Genomic DNA, 19,479 nt, shown 5'->3' on the forward strand with positions numbered 1-19,479 from the left:
CACTGATATACGAGGATGTATTTCTTGAAGTTTAAATATTTTAACTAGTTGCTTAAAAGAGGTAGAGATAGTCCCCTGTGGAAGCACTGAGTCATTACTGACCCATGTAAGACGTCGCATCACGACGTTTTCTTGGCAGAATTTTAACGGGGTAGTTTGCCGTTGCCTTCCCCAGTCATCTACACTTTACCCCAGGAAATTGGATACTAATTTTACCAACCTCAGAAGGATGGAAGGCAGAGTCAACTTTGAGCTGGCTACCTGAACGTGGCTTCCGTCAGGATTAGGGGTGTGCAGGGCCAGGTTGCTTCGGGAAAAAATTTGGGAATACCATAATTCCAAAGCAGAATACCATAATTCCGAAGCAGGAAGCTGCTTTGGAATTATGGTATTTTACTCACTTCGGTATGCTCTGTAAATATTTGGAGCATACTGAAGCGTGCCCCCCCACCCTTCCCCAAGGCAACCCCTCCAACCCCCCCACTTACCTTGCGCTGGAGGGAGAGGGGGAATCAGCTGAGCGGTGGCATTGCTCATTGGTGGTGTCGCTCGTTGGCGGCCACAGTGGCAGCGGCACTCGTCGTTGCCATCATTCAGCCACGGCGGCGTTGCTTGGCCTTGGTGGCGGCTGTTGCCACAGCATCACTCGGCATCGGCAGCTGCCGCCTCGGCGACATCACTTGGCCTCAATGGCAGCAGCCACAGTGGCGTCACTTGGCAACGGCGGTGCTGCTGCTTGGCAGTGGCCGCCACAGGGGTGTTGCTCAGTGGCAGCGCTCGGCGGTGGCCTGGAGCCAGCTGGCTCCTCTGCCGCATGCACTGCCTCCTGCCGCACTGCCTCTTCCACCACTCCGTGGCCCCACGGGCGGCAGGGAGAGCCAGTGCCACCGCCAACTGCAGGGCCAAAGTAAGTGGGGGCGGGGTGGGTGGGGGCTGGTTTTTATGGTGTTTTAAAAGGCCCCACCGCTGCTTGCAAGCAGCGAGTTGGCTCATCCACTGCCCACGCCACTTCCTCCACCTCCACAGCAGCCAGCTGGGCGGCGGGGAAGGCCAGAGCAGGTGCATCCACCACTGCCGCATCCAGCACGGCTGTGGGGAAGCCTGGAACTGGCACCTCCACTGCCCACACCTCTGCAGCAGCCAGCTGGGCAGCAGGGAAGGCCGCAGCTGGTGCCTCCACTGCTGGGAAGGCCACAGCCACAGCCTCTGCCACCTGCGCCGCCACCACCAGGATGGTCAAGGTAAGTGGTGTGATGTGGGAGGGAGCTCTTTAAATAGGCCTCAAAGCAACCAAAGCAATCCAAATCGCTTCAGGAAGCTTTGATTCGATATTGGCCCCGATACTGGCCCCGATTTGGAAATACCAAATCTTTACAAAGCAGTCCTGATTCGGTTTTTTCCCAAATCGGGAACCCAACACGCACACTCCTAATTTTAACTATAGCCACCAACTTACCAACCCATCTGGTCTATTTATGGACCATTTTGACCCAGTTACCCTGATGAATGCTAGCAGGATCTTTGGATCTGTGAAAGCCACTACTTGTGCCTTGGACCCTTGCCCAACCTGAGTATTAAGATTATGTAAAGACCATGTCAGTGAGGACTTGGTGACCATCATGAATCACTAACTCAGAGCAGGTTTCCTTGGCCTCCCAAAGAGGCAGTTATCCATCCACTATTTAAAAAACCATCCCTACAGAAAAATGATGAGGCCAGTTTTCACCGAGTCTCTAATCCACCCTTTCTGGCAGATTAAAAGAGCAATAGCTGACCAATTCCAAGTCTTCATGGCAACTCCTCTGCTCTGAATACTTTTCAGTCTGGTTTCAGGACAGGCTATGGGACACAAACAGCCTAGTAGCTTTGGTTGATGACCTCCATCTGAATGTAGTCAAAGGCCATGCTTCTTTATTGCTCCTGCTTGGTTTATCCACAGACTTTGATGCAGTGGACCATATCATCTTTCTGAGGCATTTGTAGACAGAAGTAGATATCAGATGTGATCTAGACTGGTTCAGATCATTCCTCATAGACTGGACTCAAATGGTTGCTACTGAAGGGAGTTAGCAGTCATTAATATATGAATGACACCCAGCTCTGTATCTCCTTATCTAAATCTCCTGGTGATGCAGTAGAGGTCCAGAATCATTACCTGTCTGCTACAGTTAAATGGCTTGGAATGGACAAACTGAAACTAAACCCTGACAAGACAGAGGTAATGCTGGTAGGCAAGGCAGAGGAAGGACATTGTGCTTTCCATCTTTGATGGGGTTGAGCTGAACCTTGCTGATTCTACAAAGAACTTAAGGGTTATACTGGATCCAACATTACTGCTAGAGAAGCAAGTTAATGCAGCTGCAAAAGTGCCTTCCACAAACTCAGTTTGAAACAGAAGATGGCCCCCTATCTTCTCCTGGCCAATCTGGCTACTTGGATCCATGCACAGTAACATCAAGACTAGATTAGTGTAATGCGGTCTACATCAGTCTCCCCTCAAAGTCAACTTGGAGACTCCAGTTGGTGTAGAATGCTGCATCTCATTTATTAACAGGAGTTGAGCATGCATATAAACCTCATTCTGGAGTCACTTAATTGGCTGCTATCAATCACCGGACTCAATTTGAGGTATTGGCGATTGCATACAAAACCCTTCATGGCCTTGGTCTCTCACATCTGCGGAACTCTCTCTCTACCTATGCCCCACAGCAGCGTCACTCATCTGAACAGGACTTCCTGCAGGTGCCACCCTACAGATAATAACAACATTCAATTTATATACTGCCCTTCAGGACAACTTAACACCCGCTCAGAGCGGTCTCTGTGATGACCCCCCACCTTGTGGAATGGCTTGCCTGAAGAAGTCAGGAAAGCTCCCATTCTCCTGTCTTTCTGCAAATTATGCTAAACTGAATTATTCAGGAGGGTATAGTATGTACTATCTGTTGTTGTATGCATTATTCTATTATGTAATTCTGTATTGTTTCATATGCCATATTAATACTTATGCTTTGATTCAGCTTTGTTTCCAAATTTTTACTTGGTTTTAATTTCCACATCCTAATCCAATTACATTGCTTATTGGATGTCCCATCCTCTTAAACATATTGACTTACACTGTGTAATCCGCCTCGAGTCTCCATGAGAAAGGCAGACTATAAATAGTGTAAATTTTTTTAAAAAATTAAAACTAGCAAAGGGCGACAGCAGCTTGCAGTGTGGGTGCAGTAGCCAGGGTGATAAGAAACAGAACAGGAGAAAAGACTGAAAGGCCTGCCTAGTTCATCCTTCGCAAAAGGTCAAATTTGCCAATCCCTTTCAGGTAGAAAATAAATAATATACAATTGTGGGTCAACTGTTTTTAATCAGATTTAAATTTTAAAATCTTTGTCCAAGAAAAGTGGCAGACAAGCAAACTACAAATAGGAAGCTAGTAAAGGAAAAGCATCACAACAGAGCATGCGACTCTGACGTTGGAGCATCAGATAACCGCTGCTGTCTAAATGCAGAAAGAATCTCCGTCTCAGCAGCAGTTAATCAAATGGACAGCAAATGGACAGCAAAGCCAGTTTAATGGCAAGATGCAATGTAGACAGCCTTCCAAGTCATTTGCAGGAGTACAAGGACAAACATGCTTTTCTCATACATTCTACAATTTTGTGATCAGTTTCACTGCATTGTTTGCATCTATGTTATTTCTTTTAAACTGTTTGGTGCATTGTCTCAGTTGTATAATTCTCCTTGAATTTCAGCAAAAAGGCAGACTATAAACAAAAGTAAATAAAACACACTCAGAGAAACACATTTTCCTGTTAAGCATGACATGATAAACAACCCATTAGTAGCACTGCTATGGAGCATTTGAGGGTCATAAATATATTAGGGATCAAATACATGAAATACATCAACAAATGTAGCCTGGTGCAATAGAAGAGGCAGATGTCATTGCACTTTGAACTGAACAGAACGAACTGTTTCCAGTTCTTTGGGAACAACAACACTTATAAAAACTTATCCTGCAGCCCTTTACAGAGTCCATAGCCTAAGTTTTGCCCATGAAGGTAACCATGAAATTGGACTAGATGACCCGTGGGATACCTTCTAATTCTAAGTTGCACACTGTGCAGTCCTATGAAATCAATGGGCTTAGACCAGAATAACGCCATAGGATTCCACTGGTAGTTACTTTCACTTATGAATACGGCTTGGATCTTGTGTATTTCAAAGGCATATATTCTCTTTGGCTCTAGGAGCCAGCCCCCAAAGTTCAAGAACAGGCTTGTTTTTCAGCCTTCAAGTTTCATATTTTAATGATCATGTTTGCTTACTATTGCTATCACAAAACCTAATTCTAACTTCTTGTCATAATTTTATTAAAGCTATATTCTATATAAATAAATATAGGGATAACCCTAGTCATCAAAATGCTTCTCTTCTATTTCCGATCATTCTATTATTGCTTTAAAAAGCTCCATTTATTTGAATTTTGGAGCCAGTGTAGAAAGTAACTGTTCAAGAAATGAATTACCAGCTATCTCTGCAATGACAAGAACTTCATGCATGCATTTTTATACTATACAACCAGGGCTTTTTTTCTGGGAAAAGAGGTGGTGGAAATCAGTGGGTTGCCCTCAGAGAAAATGGTCACATGGCTGGTGGCCCTGCCCCCTGATCTCCAGAAAGAGGGGAGTTGAGATGGCCCTCTGCACCGCACCGCGGAGGGTAATCTAAACTCCCCTCTGTCTGGAGATCAGGGGGCGGGGCCACCAGCCATGTGACCATTTTCAAGAGGTTCCGGAACTCCGTTCCCCCATGTTCCCCCTGAAAAAAAGCCCTGTACACAACAAAGCATATTCTGATGTGAAATGATAAACTTTGCACTTCTATAGAGGACTGCCAAGAGATACCATAATAAAAATCACTGCTAAAAATATTAAGCGCCACAGTGACATTTCGAAGTGCCATGGCAACCCAACGCCTGAATTTGTCACGGACTCAAGGCAGCTTGGGGGTGGCACATATATGTAAGATGGTCGATCAAAGCAGTCTGTCTTTCTCAGGTCAAAGAAACATTATTTCTGAAGTGCCTATATCCTTTCTGCATGGACATCATTTCTGGAGCCTGGAACCAAGAGGAATTAGATATGGGTCAATACACTGTAAGCATCTAACTTCAGATAGTTTAGTATTTCTAAAGCAGATGTGAACTAATCAAAATGCGAGAAAAAGGAGCACAATCACAATATTACACTATCATGAACATCAGCTTCTGTCAAAAGTGAAGCACATCTTTATTTTTCAAATACTGAATTTCAAAGGTATTCTAATTCTCGCTCTCTATCCTATCATTAAACTCCAGATGCAAACCAACCTTTTCATAGAAATGCTTTGCTTACTTCTTGAAAAGCAAATTTATATTAACACCATATCTTTGTCCCTTAAAAAGTAGCTTTCAAAGCCTATTTACCTTCTCAATTGTACAGGGCGATGCATGTATTTCCATAGTCAAAACTTTCCACACAAAAATGTAATAGCTAGATAATGTAGCCTCTCCAGTTTTAAAAGACAGCACTTTTCTTAGAAACACAGCCCAGGTGACTTTAAGTAATAACACACCTTTATACCTGTCCTGACCTGGATAGCCCAGGTGAGCATGATCTCATCAGATCTCAGAAGCTAAGCAGGGTCAACCTTGGTTAGTAATTGGATGGGAAACCTCCAACGAAGACCAGGGTGGCAGAGGCAGGCAAGCAATGGCAAACCATCTCTATTAGTCTCGTGCCATGAAAACCTCAGCAGAGGTTGCCGTAGCTATGACTTGAGGGCACCACACACACACCTCTTTATACCTAATCAGACTTTATGTGGATATGCAAATTTTAAAGAGCAAACTAGCTGCATATTTTGGTGCTTGCTCACACTGTCCAGTGTAATTGTAGAACAGAATGGCAGTCTTCATGTCAAAATTGTTTTAAGGATTGTTTTATGGTCCTCAGCTGTGATTTGCAGATTAAATAACAAGGGATGAATGAAATTAACAATGAATGATTTTTCCTTTGGTACAATGATCAAATAACACTTGATTCCCTTTTAGCATATTCACATGGTTCATTTTTTACTTCAGCCTTATGGCGTCCCTTAACAGACAACAGAAATCAAACTGCATAGCAGTAGCTCCATCCAGTGGCAGTCTACTCGTACTTCTTCAAACTGAAAGTATTCAATTTTTTAAATATCAATGGTTTATTGATGCTCATCATTCCAAATTGGCTAGGATTAATAAACCAAAGCATCATTCTACAAAGTAGGTTGTAGATCATTGCGTAAGTTTTAACTGCCTTCTGGACATAATACAAGCCATCTTCTGGGTACCACTGTGGTCTTGTTCTTCAGGTGGCAGCATCATAAGGAACCCCAAGGCTTCTTGAAAAACAGACTAAAAACTACTACAGATGTACATTGAATGAACTCACTAGTTTGCCAGTGGCAACCATATATTTCAAGCCAGCAAATGTATCAGGAGCCAAGTAGAAAGCTGGATAAGGACTTCTGACTTCACACTGGCCAATAAAAAGACACGGGCAATTAGAGATGTAGAGGCAGGGCGGGGGGGACTAGGGGAGAAAAGGTTCCTTCCAACCTAAAGAGCATTTTAAATTTTATTTTTCCAAATGGAAAAATTTGGGGACGCTCCAAAAATGGAATGAGTAAAAATGCTTTTTACAACAAAACGTGAGTAAAGTTTCAAAATGAAAAAGGGTTTCAGAAAATGCAATCGAAGGGTGGTCCTGTTTGGCAGGTTGTCACTTTCAGCATACCACAAAAAAATGCTTTTTAAGTAATCACCCCTTGGCATTTGGTTTGGGCACTTTCCAATGATAAGCTCACCCTAACATCCAACAAATAGATTGCGCTGAAGTTCTGGTGGAAGCCGCTGACCTTTATAAAAATTATGTTATACACAGCGAGACATAAAAGTTGAACAAGACATTCTATATAGGTGTAAATTAACACAGGGCAAGACAGTGAACTCCAGTTACAAACAAATTCTGCAGAGGGAGCCAATGGTAAGGATAAGGATGGTTTGAGAAAATTAGAGAGTAATTTAAATGCACCTCTTTCCCACCAAAAACGTACGGTTTGGATCCTATACACAGCAACCTTTTAGGACATAGAGGACTCCCCCAGTCCTCCATGCCACCCCAAACTTTCAGTGGATCCCCAGGAACATCATAGGGAGAGAGGCAAAGTAGCTGTAGTGAGGTAGGTAGGTGAAATAACTTCTCCCTATTCCAAAAGCATAAAAACAGATTAAGATCCAATCCACCATCAATTGTTCACATATGAATAACCACTTGCTAAAAGTACTGTTCGTTTTTTCCACTGTTCTATGCAACCATTAGCAAAAATCTGATTCCATTAAGACATAAAGGTAGTGTGATCTGTACATCAGAACTGAAATGCTTCTAAGCCAACCAACGTGGCTTGATCCTGTCTCCTAATTTCCTTACAACCATGCAGGGTTTTTTTTCAGCTGGAACGCGGTGGAACGGAGTTCCGGAACCTCTTGAAAATGGTCACATGGCTGGTGGCCCCGCCCCCTGATCTCCAGACGGAGGGGAGTTTAGATTGCCCTCCACGTTGCGGAGGGCAATCTAAACTCCCCTCTGTCTGGAGTTCAGGGGGTGGGGCCACCAGCCATGTGACCATTTGCTCCGAAGGCAACCCACTGAGTTCCACCACCTTTCCTCCCAGAAAAAAGCCCTGCAACCATGGATGTTGTAATGATTTTAAGTCAATGTGTGCATGTGTCCTTAAATGCTTGGTGTGCTATAGGTGAAGAGTGGGGTGAAAGAGGGATGAGTGAGTGATATGATTGGTTGATGACTGAGAGTGTGGGTGGAGTCAATGCAGTTTTAGTTACTGAGGGAGAAAAAAAAATCAGTCATGGCAAGAGAGGCTAGCTGTGTGCAGCCTGAGCATGTTTAAGTATTACTGAGAGAAAAATAACCTATGTGGAAACCTGAACTGAGTATGTTTGTGAAAGAACACTCAGTCAGGGAAAGAGAGGCCAGCTGTGTGCTGCCTGAGCAGGTTTAAGCATTTCTGTGAAATATATTCAGTCACGAGAAAGCAGGCAATCTTTGTGCAGCCTGAGTAATTTTAAGCAGTTCTGAGAGAAATACATATAACCTGTGTGGAAGCCTGAACTGTGTGTTTGTAAAAAGACATTCAGTCAGGGAAAGCGCAAACTGTGTGTGAAGCCTTAGAAAAGATCTGTGTGACTGGGTTTAAGAAAGTAACTTTAAGAATTGAGAACTACTCTTTGAAACCATCAAATTTTAGAAATAATATGAAACCAATATGCTTTTTATAAAAATAAAAGTTTACTTTTTTATATATATCCCAGAGTATCTGTCATTCCTATATCCCATTCCTATCCTCAGGGCCACATAGAACCACAAAGGAGCCTGATGCTTGGGCACATTACTAAAGGGAAAATTTACTACTACTACTAACTAAAGGGAAACTTTACTACTAACAATACTACGGCAGTTTTTAATGTCCTTAAATCTTATCATAAATGATAAATATAACAGAACACCTGTAAACATAAATCTCCTTGGAAAATGTGGGCTTTCTGTTACTATCATGGTGGAATCCAAGTATTTTGATAAAGTGATTGGTGGAACTAAAGATACAAAACCACACGACTCACATAGGCCTGGCTGCTTGCAACCATTTAATAGCAAGCCAGTGCAGAGGTTAGAATTTCATAGTAGGATCCAGAAGACCCAGGTTTAAATCACCACTCTGTTGTGAAAGCTCACAGGGTGACTTTGATTCAGTGGAGAAAAGCAGTATATAAATGAAGATGGTGGGTCTGCGGTCCTCGTTGGAGGCCATTGTTAACACATCCTTGGGCACTGGGGTTTTTCCCGGGCCACTAAAGGAAGAGACCATCACTGGACCCCACTGACCTGGTCAATTATCGCCCAGTCTCGAACCTCCCGTTTCTGGGACAGGTGATTGAGCAGGCAGCGGTGGGACAGATAGAGTTTTCTGAATGATGTCTCGGCCCTAGATCCCTTTCAGTCCCGATTCCGGCTACGACACAGGATGGAGACGCTGCTGGTCGCCCTCACGGATGACCTTCGCAGACATCTGGACCGAGGTGGCTCAGCGCTGCTGATATTATTGGATTTGGGGAAGAGGAAAATGAAATGCCCCCTGTAAGTCCTTGCAAGTCCACGGAAGTATAAAAAGATGCCCTGCCATAGCATGAAAAAGAGGACAAGATGAAAGGAATATATACCATGCATGAAAACCCCTATGAACAATTTTAAAACAACTTTAATATTTAAATTGTGTTTTAGAGTATTCAAAGGGCTTCACACACCTGATCTTGAAGATCCTTATAAGCACACCGTAAAGTAGGTCAGTGGTATTCTCCCCATATTGCACACAGTGGCTTTGGGTAGGAGATTCCTGAAGGCTACTGAATTATTTCATGGCAGTGGCAACACCTGGGACCTCCTCCTCACAAATCAACCCCTTAAACGCTACATTACAAAAGATAATCACACCACTAGACTTGACTTTCACACAACACACACAGGCCTAGCTTGTAACAGCCTTCACAGATCCTATTAATAAAATACCGCAAAGGGTTCTGACATTAACAGACTAAATTTTATAGATGAAGCTGCCTGAATTAACAGAACAATCTTAATAAAACAAATTTTCTTATAAAGCACTCTAGCAAATGCAATGAAGATTAAAATTGTACACATTTTCTGATATACAAACAAGAGTCAATCTGTACCAACAAGTGGCTTGAGAACAGCTGCCTTATTTGATGTATATCGGGGCAAAGCACTGTTTAATGGAAGAGTGAAATATTTTGGTGGGCAGAACATCTCAATACCCAAAGGAAGCATGTGTTAAGTCAACAGACTGCACTTTAAATGTATGCTATGACCTCTAGTGGCATGATCAATGTACTGCAGTTTATTGGTTTCCAAATAAATTGGATTGCACTTTTTGAAACCCACTTGTGTGATTGTGCATTTGTGCAGTTAAAGGAAGGTTAAGAAAAATGTGAACTAGGTCTAAAGAAGCAAACTTTAAAATGTTAAGGAAAAAAGGCAATTTGGGAAAAAAATATCCATTTATAATTTAGCTAGCATATAAAATTTTACTGTTTGGCACATTTATGATATTTAAATTGTAAATACCTCAGCTCTCAACAAACTGATTTGCAAATACACCCAATACTTGAGAGAGACAGCTGCAAACTGCAGCACCCTGTGCTACTTTAGCACATGTATCTTTATTTTTCTTTCAACACCTCGGTCATGTGTGTTTACAGGGCTGCATATACTCTGTACTGTTTTTTTTTTTAAAAACCTGTATGATTTCTGCTAGCTACAAGGCGCAGCAAGGAGCAATGTAGTCACCTTGGTGGCCCTGTTGAGGGCAGAAAGGTGGAGTATAAATTCTGTTAAGTAACTAAGCCCCATTCCTGACCCATGAAAGTTTTCTTGTCTTCACCTCCCCACCAACATCTGGGAAATTCCACTAAGCAATAAGCATGTCTTCAAGCTTTTCCATAAGACTTTAGCTCTGATTTTTTTAAAAAAATGACCACTATCGCTTTTATTCATACCACTCAATATGGATGTTTCTTCGAACAGCATTTTCCTCGATCACAATCCATTTAAGATGTGAAACGGAAGCCAAGGTTTCCAAAAGATGGCTTGTTAGGAAAGTGTGTCTACAAAGAGTTAGGCATACATAAACTCAGTGACGTCTGCACAAGACATCGTTGCCCCATTTTAAACACTGTCCTCCCTACCCCATGTAACCCTTATTGCACTTCTCTTACAGGAACTATGGAGCCTTTTTAATTTTCAGAGCTGTACTTTAAGTTACTTTCCTCCTCCAGAACTACTGAAGTTTAGGGTTATTTAACATATTACAGTTCTCCAGGGCACCTGCTGAGAACCGCTTGTAAAGTAGACCTTGAACCTGTAAGTGAGCACAGATCACAGCTTGCGGCAAAAGCATCCAAACCCATACAGCACGCACGTGCAACAGAATATTTTGCAAGTGTTACAGACCAGTGTGGCGATCCATCATGCTGCAGGAGCATTTTGGCAGCTCTGCATACAGCTGTTACATATGAAACAGCAAGTGTGCCCTACCAAGTTCACCAATCAGAAAACAGCTGCAGCAAGAGCCTTCTTAAAAGCTCTGATAGATTTACAATTCTTGGCAAACGGCAGAAATGAAAGCATTGAAATTTAATAATTTACTGTCCCCTATTTGCACTTTGGAATTCAGCTGATCAAGTTTACAGTATCTTACTTCTTGGCACTATTCCATGGAGTCCTCCTGTCCTGACCCAGTGACCTAGTCAAGCGTTATAAGTAAAAGACCAACAAGAAAAGTCACTTTTTAAAACCTACAGCCCCACACCCCCTCTTGCCCTCTGGAGTGCCTGAGGTATTCAGCGACAGTCCAAGTCGCCCGGCACATGTCACCCACATGGTGTTCCCCCCAACCCTCAGAGGGGCTTTCACTTTCTCTCTTGTACCCACTGCCACAACTTGACCTTTGAGGAAATTGCCTATGGAGAGACTCCACACTCTGCTGGGCGGGCTTCCCACTCCGAGCCCTGCCTTGTGCCCAGTCTCCTGCTACCCAGCACCTGGTATCTACAGGGACTGTCTACTCACCTGTGCACCACTGGAGGATCAGCCAGTAACCACCAGACCACCCCCTTCCCATGGCACTTGTTTTAGTTCGCATGGTCGAGCAGTGGGTGATTATGTGGCACAGAGAACCACTACCAGTATTTAAGAATTAAAAAAGCATTTACTAAAGAAAAGGAAAAAAATGTTCACACACTTCTAAGCACAGCACCAGATCCATTGAAGAATTCTTACTATCCACTATAGGAGAGTCAGAACAGTCCAATGCAATGTATGAACGTAACGTTTACTACTACCATGGCCTACCAAAAGAAGTTTCCCTGTAAAGCATTGATAACCGACAGGAATGCAGTATTGGGTTGGGCAGGAAAGATAGTCTTGAAATAGCCAGCTTGGTTTACACTTGTAGAGGCAAGCAACAGCTGAAGAAACTCAATCCTGGCAGCCGTTAAAAAGGTAAAGCAGAAAGTTTTTTTTTAAAACTCCACCTTACAAATACCTCTACCACACGGGGGTGATGAGGAAAGAACGCCCACCTGGCAAGCAGTCCAGTTTGCCCCATTCCATTGTCCTTGCAGCACTCTCAGGAGCTAGACAAGTTTTTAAAATTTGATATTATTTGATGCCCAACACTTTCCCTACCCTATCTAGCTGTACCACCCTGTGATGCACTCTTCCCACGTGCAAAATAACATTGAAACTATACTGAAGAACAAAATGGATGCAGGGCCACACGAAGTTCACAGGAATGTGGTGGACTCTAGTTCTTCGGTACACAAAGCAGCACTCACTGACGCTTTGGCTGTGCTGATGCTCAGCTCTTGCTTCTTCATCACAAGCTTGAAAACTGAACTGTAAGAGGAAGTTTTGAAGGCTTGCCCTTCAGATGTAAAACTGATAATTATGGTAAGTGAAATCCAGGACAATCAAGCCAATTTATCTAATTTTTGTACAAGAGGAAAGGCAGCCAGAGAACTATATCCAGAGCACTTCCATGCTTTCTTAGGCAATTTATCAGCCTCATGAATTATATAAAAGCTTTGTCTGTACTAACTGTCTTTAAAATCTTTCAGTTCATGCCCTTTGGGCAGCTTTGCACACGTGAGGAAATGCAACTAAATTTGTGCTTACTCTTTTAGGGCTTCCAGAGCAAATTTAGAAAGGGGTAACTGGCAGGTTTCCTGTATGGAGCAATACTTGAGCCCCAAAAAGACAACTAACATATCTAACTAGGGAATGTAGTGTGCAGACGTACATGTAGAGTTGAGAATCATCCCCACAAATTATCTCTGAAGTGCAAAAGCTGAGTGCAATTCCCTCGTTCTGTGTTTTGACATGCAAAGCTACTGGCGTTCAGATGGCATTAGGATATATAAGCAGACTACGTGCACCTTCCCTCCACGGCAAATATGCGTGCACGTCAGCTAAGTTCCAGACACTTCTAGTACCTAAAACCTGTTGAAGGGAGAGGGAGCAATATCCCTCACTGCTAACAGGCTGATTCATTGATTAGAAAAGCTATCAAAGGTAGCTGTGACGGCACAAACAACTTCTTGATTTGTCTAAGGACTATATTCACGAACACACACAAAAATCAACAGTCTCTGTATCATGCATCTGACGAAGAGAACTTGATTTTCGAAAGCTTATGCTACAATAAAATTGGTTAGTCTTAAATGTGCTACTGGACTCTTTTTGAAAAATCAACAGGAAATCTCTCAAGGAAATTAAAAACATAGTTTGGTACTCTGACAGTAGCAATTGTATTGAGGTGAACACATATCACCTTCTCACTTAACAGCACTTTTTGCCACAGTAGGAAAAATCAGACAGAAGAGACCTGCAATGCTGTATTAATGCTGGAGGCTGTATAATCTTTTTTTATACCCCCCCCCCCGATACTGTCATTTTAGAAAATGGGGCACTTTCCAGATCATATGGATACAATTTTTATTTGTTTGTTTGTTTGTTTGTTTGTTTGTTTATTTTATTCCATTTATATTCCGCCCTCCCCACACCAGCAGGCTCAGGGTGGATTACAACAAACATACCATTTAAAATTACATTAAACACTTAATACAATTTTAAACCATTAAACATTCAAAATATCATAGCTAAAATACATACACACACACACACATATATATATACACATACAGCGGCACAATGATCCAGCCGACCACCCTTTAACAATCTCCAAAGCATTGTGGCAGGGAATATGTGAGAGATGGAGAGTGTCATTTATGCTTTGTTATGCTAGGTAAAACATGTTGTGTTAAACAGCAGTCCTCAGTCAGTAAGAAAAACAAGAAAGCAAGAGAAAAGAGGCTTTTCAGCCCCTTTTCCAGCAGTGAGAAATGCAGGCCAAAGATCCAAGTTCCAATCCCAATCCCAACACCACAGCCAGCCACTAAGCCACCAAGCCACCAAGCAGCAGGGTAGCCTGCCCCCGGCGCCGCCAAAGAGGGGGCGCTGGGCGCAGCTGCCAGCCGCCTGGGAGGCTGAGCACAGGGTTGGGAGACCCTTGCCAGCCCTGCCGATGGGGCGGCTGGCTTGTCGTGCACGCAGGACCTCCCAGCCCTGAACTCAGCCACCAGCGCGGCAAGCCAGCTGCCCCAGCGCATGCCCTCGCCGCCGCCAGCTCCGCGGCTCACCGTGCGCTGGGGCGGCCGGCTTGCTGCGCGGGCAGCACAGGGCAGTGGGGCACACAAACTGCGTGGAGGACCTCCTAGCCCTGTGCTCAGGTGGCCGCGCGGCAAGCCAGCCACCCCAGCACCTGGAGAGCCATGGAACTAGCGACAGCGAGGGTGTGTGCTGGTGCAGCTGGCTTGCCACGCAGGTGGCTGAGTGCTGGGAGGTCCTGTGCAAGCGGCAAGCCAGCCAGCCGCCCCAGTGCACGCCCACGCCGCTGCCAGTTCCATACCTCACTGGGTGCTGGAGCAGCCAACTTGCCACACAGGCGGGCATGCCTCCCGCCCCTGCGTGATGACGTCACAAAAGTGACATCATCACGCAGCACTGGGAGCATGTCCGTGCTGTGCGTGCGCGTAGAGCACCGGGGCAAGGCTTGCCCCAGGCACCCGCGCACCTAGATCCAGCTCTGGCCTGGAGGCCTCAGATTGGGGGCAAACTAAAGACTGCCACCATTGCCTGGGCGAGGGAGTATTTGGCGCCAAAAGCGGCTGAACCGGCAACAGAACAGGAAGAAAAGTTCGTTTGGTTCGGAAAAACCCGGTCCCACGGAAGGTGTGGTTCTTTGACTACGAACCAACCGTTCCATATGGAATTTTGTTCTGTAGTTCGTTTTGTGCCCATCTCTACCTGGGAAACAAGAAAAAACTGGTTTTTCTACATTTAAGTGACTCCAGTATGCATAGTTCATATGATGCAAATGGCTCGTGCAGGTTCACTTCCATGCTGGATAAAACTTCACATGCTGATTTCCATATAATTGCACAGAATCACATGCTGATTTTCCATATAATCACATAATCATATAATCATATAGTCACATGCTGATTTTCCATATAATTGCACAGAAAAGAACACGGCAGTAGAGATGGGCATGAACCGGGGGGGGAAATGAACCATGCGATTTACAAAGTGTGTCGTTATTATCCTCAAGATAATCACCCTGTGAAGTGGGCAGGGCTGAGAGAGCTCTAAGAAGCTGTGACTGACCCAAGGCCACCCAGCTGGCTTCAAGCAGAGGAGTGGGGAATCAAACCCAGTTCTCCAGATTAGAGTCCCACCCAGGGCTTTTTTTCTGGGAAAAGAGGTGGTGGAACTCAGTGCGTTGCCCTCGGAGAAAATGGTCACATGGCTGGTGGCCCTGCCCCCTGATCTCCAGACAGAGGGGAGTTGAGATTGCCCTCCGCGCCGCTTAGCACAAAGATCTGTCTGGAGATCAGGGGGCGGGGCCACCAGCCATGTGACCATTTTCAAGAGGTTCCGGAACTCCGTTCCCCCGCGTTCCCCCTGAAAAAAAAGCCCTGATCCCACCACTCTTAACCACTACATGAAACGGGCTCTCATATATACCATTCGATATTTATAACAGGGTCTCTGAACCCTCCGCTTTGATTTTTTTTTTAAGTCTCCAGCTCCATCCCTTGTGGGGAAAGGGGAAAGTTGTATCACTGCAAAGGAAGGGGCTAGAGTTTTTCGTTGTTGTAAGTGAAAGCTGGGAATCCAGAGAACCTGTTACACATATTAGAATAATGTTATATTGATATGATATTCTAATGTAGATTTTTTTTAAAAACGCCCTAGTGGCCAGGGAGGAGGAGAGGTGCTGCTGCTGAAGGGCTAGGCAAGGAAACCTGTTATGTGGAAACCTCATTGCCACTATACTACTGGCAACCAGGGCTTTTTTTCAGCTGGAACGTGGTGGAACGGAGTTCCGGAACCTCTTGAAAATGGTCACATGGCTGGTGGCCCCGCCCCCTGATCTCCAGACAGAGGGGAGTTTAGATTGCCCTCCGCGCCAAGCTGTGTGGAGGGCAATCTAAGCTCCCCTCTGTCTGGAGATCAGGGGCCGGGGCCACCAGCCATGTGACCATTTTCTCCGAAGGCAACCCACTGTGTTCTACCACCTCTTTTCCCAGAAAAAAAAGCCCTGCTGGCAACCATACCAGCAACAGTGAAACCACAGAAGCTTGTCCCCAGGTGGAAACCACCTTAGCCTTCTTTAGTAAAAGGCCTAGGGCTTGAAAATGGGAGGGGGAAAGTTAGCTCCTTTCATCTGGGACTTCTTTTGTATAGTGCTCCATTATAACAGATGCTCACTATCCAACATTATTCCATAAAAAGACAAATAGACATTTGTTTTTTCGATAGAATTGAGCACTCTCACAACACTGCATTACTGAAAGCAAGCACACACACACCCGCACACATACATACCCTCTTAAAAATTACTACAAAAAAGCCACATGACAGGACAGCTGAGGAATCAAATTTTCTTTAAAAAGGCATTCTTGAAGCAGTAATGGTAGATTATTTAAGGCAACAAAAGGCCGGAAGCTGGTCATCCAGCAAGAGGGAAGGTCTGAATTGCACATGTAAGTCAACATGATTCTGTGGCTTTTTTTAAAGCCACCAGACAATCACAGGGCATTTTCTGTCAGCCAAATTAAATAAAAACTAGAACATATTTCTCCTTTTGCCTGTTCTCTCCCTCGCCCTGAACATATTCTATTTAAGACACATGCTTTTATGGGTTTTTTAGCTGACTAACATCCATTGGAAGCCAATGGATCAATTCCAATACCACCACTTTCCTCATTTTAGCTCTGATTCATATCCATGTACTTTCCACTTTTGAGTCAGTTGTTCAGAAAGTTAGAGAAAGACAGTTTTCATTTGCTTTTGGCAAGTGCATAAAAGTGAAATTTTCCACTAAAAACACATAAGAATCGTAAGAAATGTGAGCACCACAACATCTCAGACCTAAACATGAGCATTAGGTTTGGTGACAGACACTACGGCACTAACAGCTATGCCAGTACCTTCTCTTAACCCTAAGATTAACAGGCAAATCTCCCAACGTATTAAATACAATGAGATAATACTGGAAAGAGGCACAGGACAATTGAATGGACTGTACAATAATAAGCTTGGCTGACTCGCTAAGACACTCCTATCAACCAGCTAAATTAAGCCAACTCACATGCTTCAGTACTTTTCGATCCTTTTTACAAGTGCTAACTCGTATCATCTACAATCTTTAAAATCCATGAAATCGTTTAAACTTTTTAAAAAAAATTATATTTACGTCATTTATTGTCTACTTTTCTCACTGAGACTCAAGGCGGATTACACCATGTGAATCAGTACAGTCACTATCAAAGGCATTTCACATTATCCATCAATTACTGGAGATCACCATTTCCCCTGTGCTACCCATGGGGGATTTGAAGAAGACTGAAGAACCATGCCCAGAGTCTCCTAAGTGAATCCCAAGATAGACAAATCCCGGCCTCCAAATACCAAATCTTATTCTGTATCGTGTGGACGACATACGACTACCAAGATGAGAACTTTTTAATCTACACACATTCTACAGAAGGAGACTATTGTTGTTCCCTAATGGCTGTCCTACCATTTTTTCAAGGCTCTGGCCATTGCTATCCTCAAAGAACAACCCTAAGGAGTTCAAAAGAGTAAAAGAGTATATAACTGGGCCAGTAAGAGCTCTTCTTTCATCTTTTCTTAGGCACAAAATAGATGCTTTAGTTTGCAATCAAATCTCCTTCTCCCCAATTACTTTCTGGCCAACAGATCTAACATACAAAAAGGGATTTACAAGCAAGCTTGAAGGGATTTACAAGCAAGCTTGATGCTCCTTAAGGCTTGTTTATACAGCATCGAACCATAGTTCAGCATTGTGTTCACGGAAAGGCACATTTTGACACAGGGTTTGAATTCGGGGAGGATCCAAACAAAAGTAGCTGTGGACAAGTTCTGAAGAGATTTCACAAAAGATATCAAAAATGACCTCATTTTATTTTATAAAGCATCCCTCTGATGTTGTAATTCCAGTTATATTCACAATACCAGCTAAAAGTTTTACAAGATCAGAGTTATGAAATTATATTGCTCTGAAAGTAGTAATGTATGTTTTAAAATATGTTCACTGCTCAGGCAAGTACTCTCTACATATATAGCAACATTTACTTATAAAATATGCTAGTAATATTGTCCAGGAGCAACTATTCTAATAACGGCCCCAAATTATTGGAATAGGAGCACTATTCCAATAATGACCAAAACAACTCCCTTTCCCGTATACATCCTTGATCAGAAGTTATTAACATGGGGATACAAAACATTCTTTAGTAACATTATTTTTCTGTAAGCTCTGTATTTTATTTTTTCTAAAAATATATTAGATTTTTTCCTAACAATTAATGGTAAAAAACACACTAAGTAGACCAGACAGCAATGTTTAAATCTGCAGCAGCCATGAAAAAGGGAAGTAAAGTTAACTCTTTGTAGCAAATTCTGTTTATAACAGTAGTTTAAAATGTTCTAAACACAGAAAAGTCAACAAGTCACAGATCAGAACATATTTGCAAACTTACAGCTCTTTATGTTTCTCTTCTGCCAAGATTTGGTCATTTGGCTTCAGTCCATATCTAAAAATAAAGAGGACAACATTAAAATTAAGAATTCACAGAAATCCATATAGAGCCTGAGGATGAGATTATATGAGCAACAGCCACCCTTAATATATAGACGTAGCCTGATATACTCTCAACCACACTACAAGTCCTCGTTAAATAACTGACCACAGATACACCACTGCCACCAACAGGTCATCCAAAACAACTGATATTTTCACTTGTGTAAACTCCTTTAGGGATGCTGAAATTTTACATTAGTGCAGCAATTAACAAGCCGTCCAAACTCCAGATAATACACAGATTTAGTCTCCAGGGCTTCAATGACCTAGTATTTAAAGGGCACCACTCTCAAAAGGTTCCCATGGCCCCAACATGCACCTCAACCAACAAAGTGTTCGTTAGCCAATGCACTTAATTCTATATGGTACATTAAACCTATATTTACAAGCCCATATTGAAAACTGAAGACAAAGCATAACAAGGCAAACGGGACTGTATTTTGGTTAAAAACCTTGATATTTTATTTATTTAGGCAAACGATACGATGATTTTTTTTTACTATCCAAGCCTCGGTTTGAGAACTAAACAAAATTCTGGATATTTGAGATTTTTTAAAAGCAGTCTCAACTTCAAAC

General features: G+C 43.2%; 1 protein-coding gene across 2 annotated transcripts in view; it reads right to left on the bottom strand.

Moving 5' to 3' along the window:
- The window catches only part of ADK (adenosine kinase), a 344,703-nt gene that overhangs the window by 280,042 nt on the left and 45,182 nt on the right, over positions 1-19,479 (bottom strand). For both annotated transcript variants that reach the window (XM_054983324.1, XM_054983323.1), the window contains exon 3: positions 18,803-18,856. In XM_054983324.1, coding sequence (XP_054839299.1) covers positions 18,803-18,856 — 54 coding nt within the window. The remainder of the gene's footprint in view (positions 1-18,802; positions 18,857-19,479) is intronic.

This window comes from Eublepharis macularius, chromosome 6 (genome assembly GCF_028583425.1).
Source record: "Eublepharis macularius isolate TG4126 chromosome 6, MPM_Emac_v1.0, whole genome shotgun sequence".
NCBI lineage: Eukaryota > Metazoa > Chordata > Lepidosauria > Squamata > Eublepharidae > Eublepharis > Eublepharis macularius.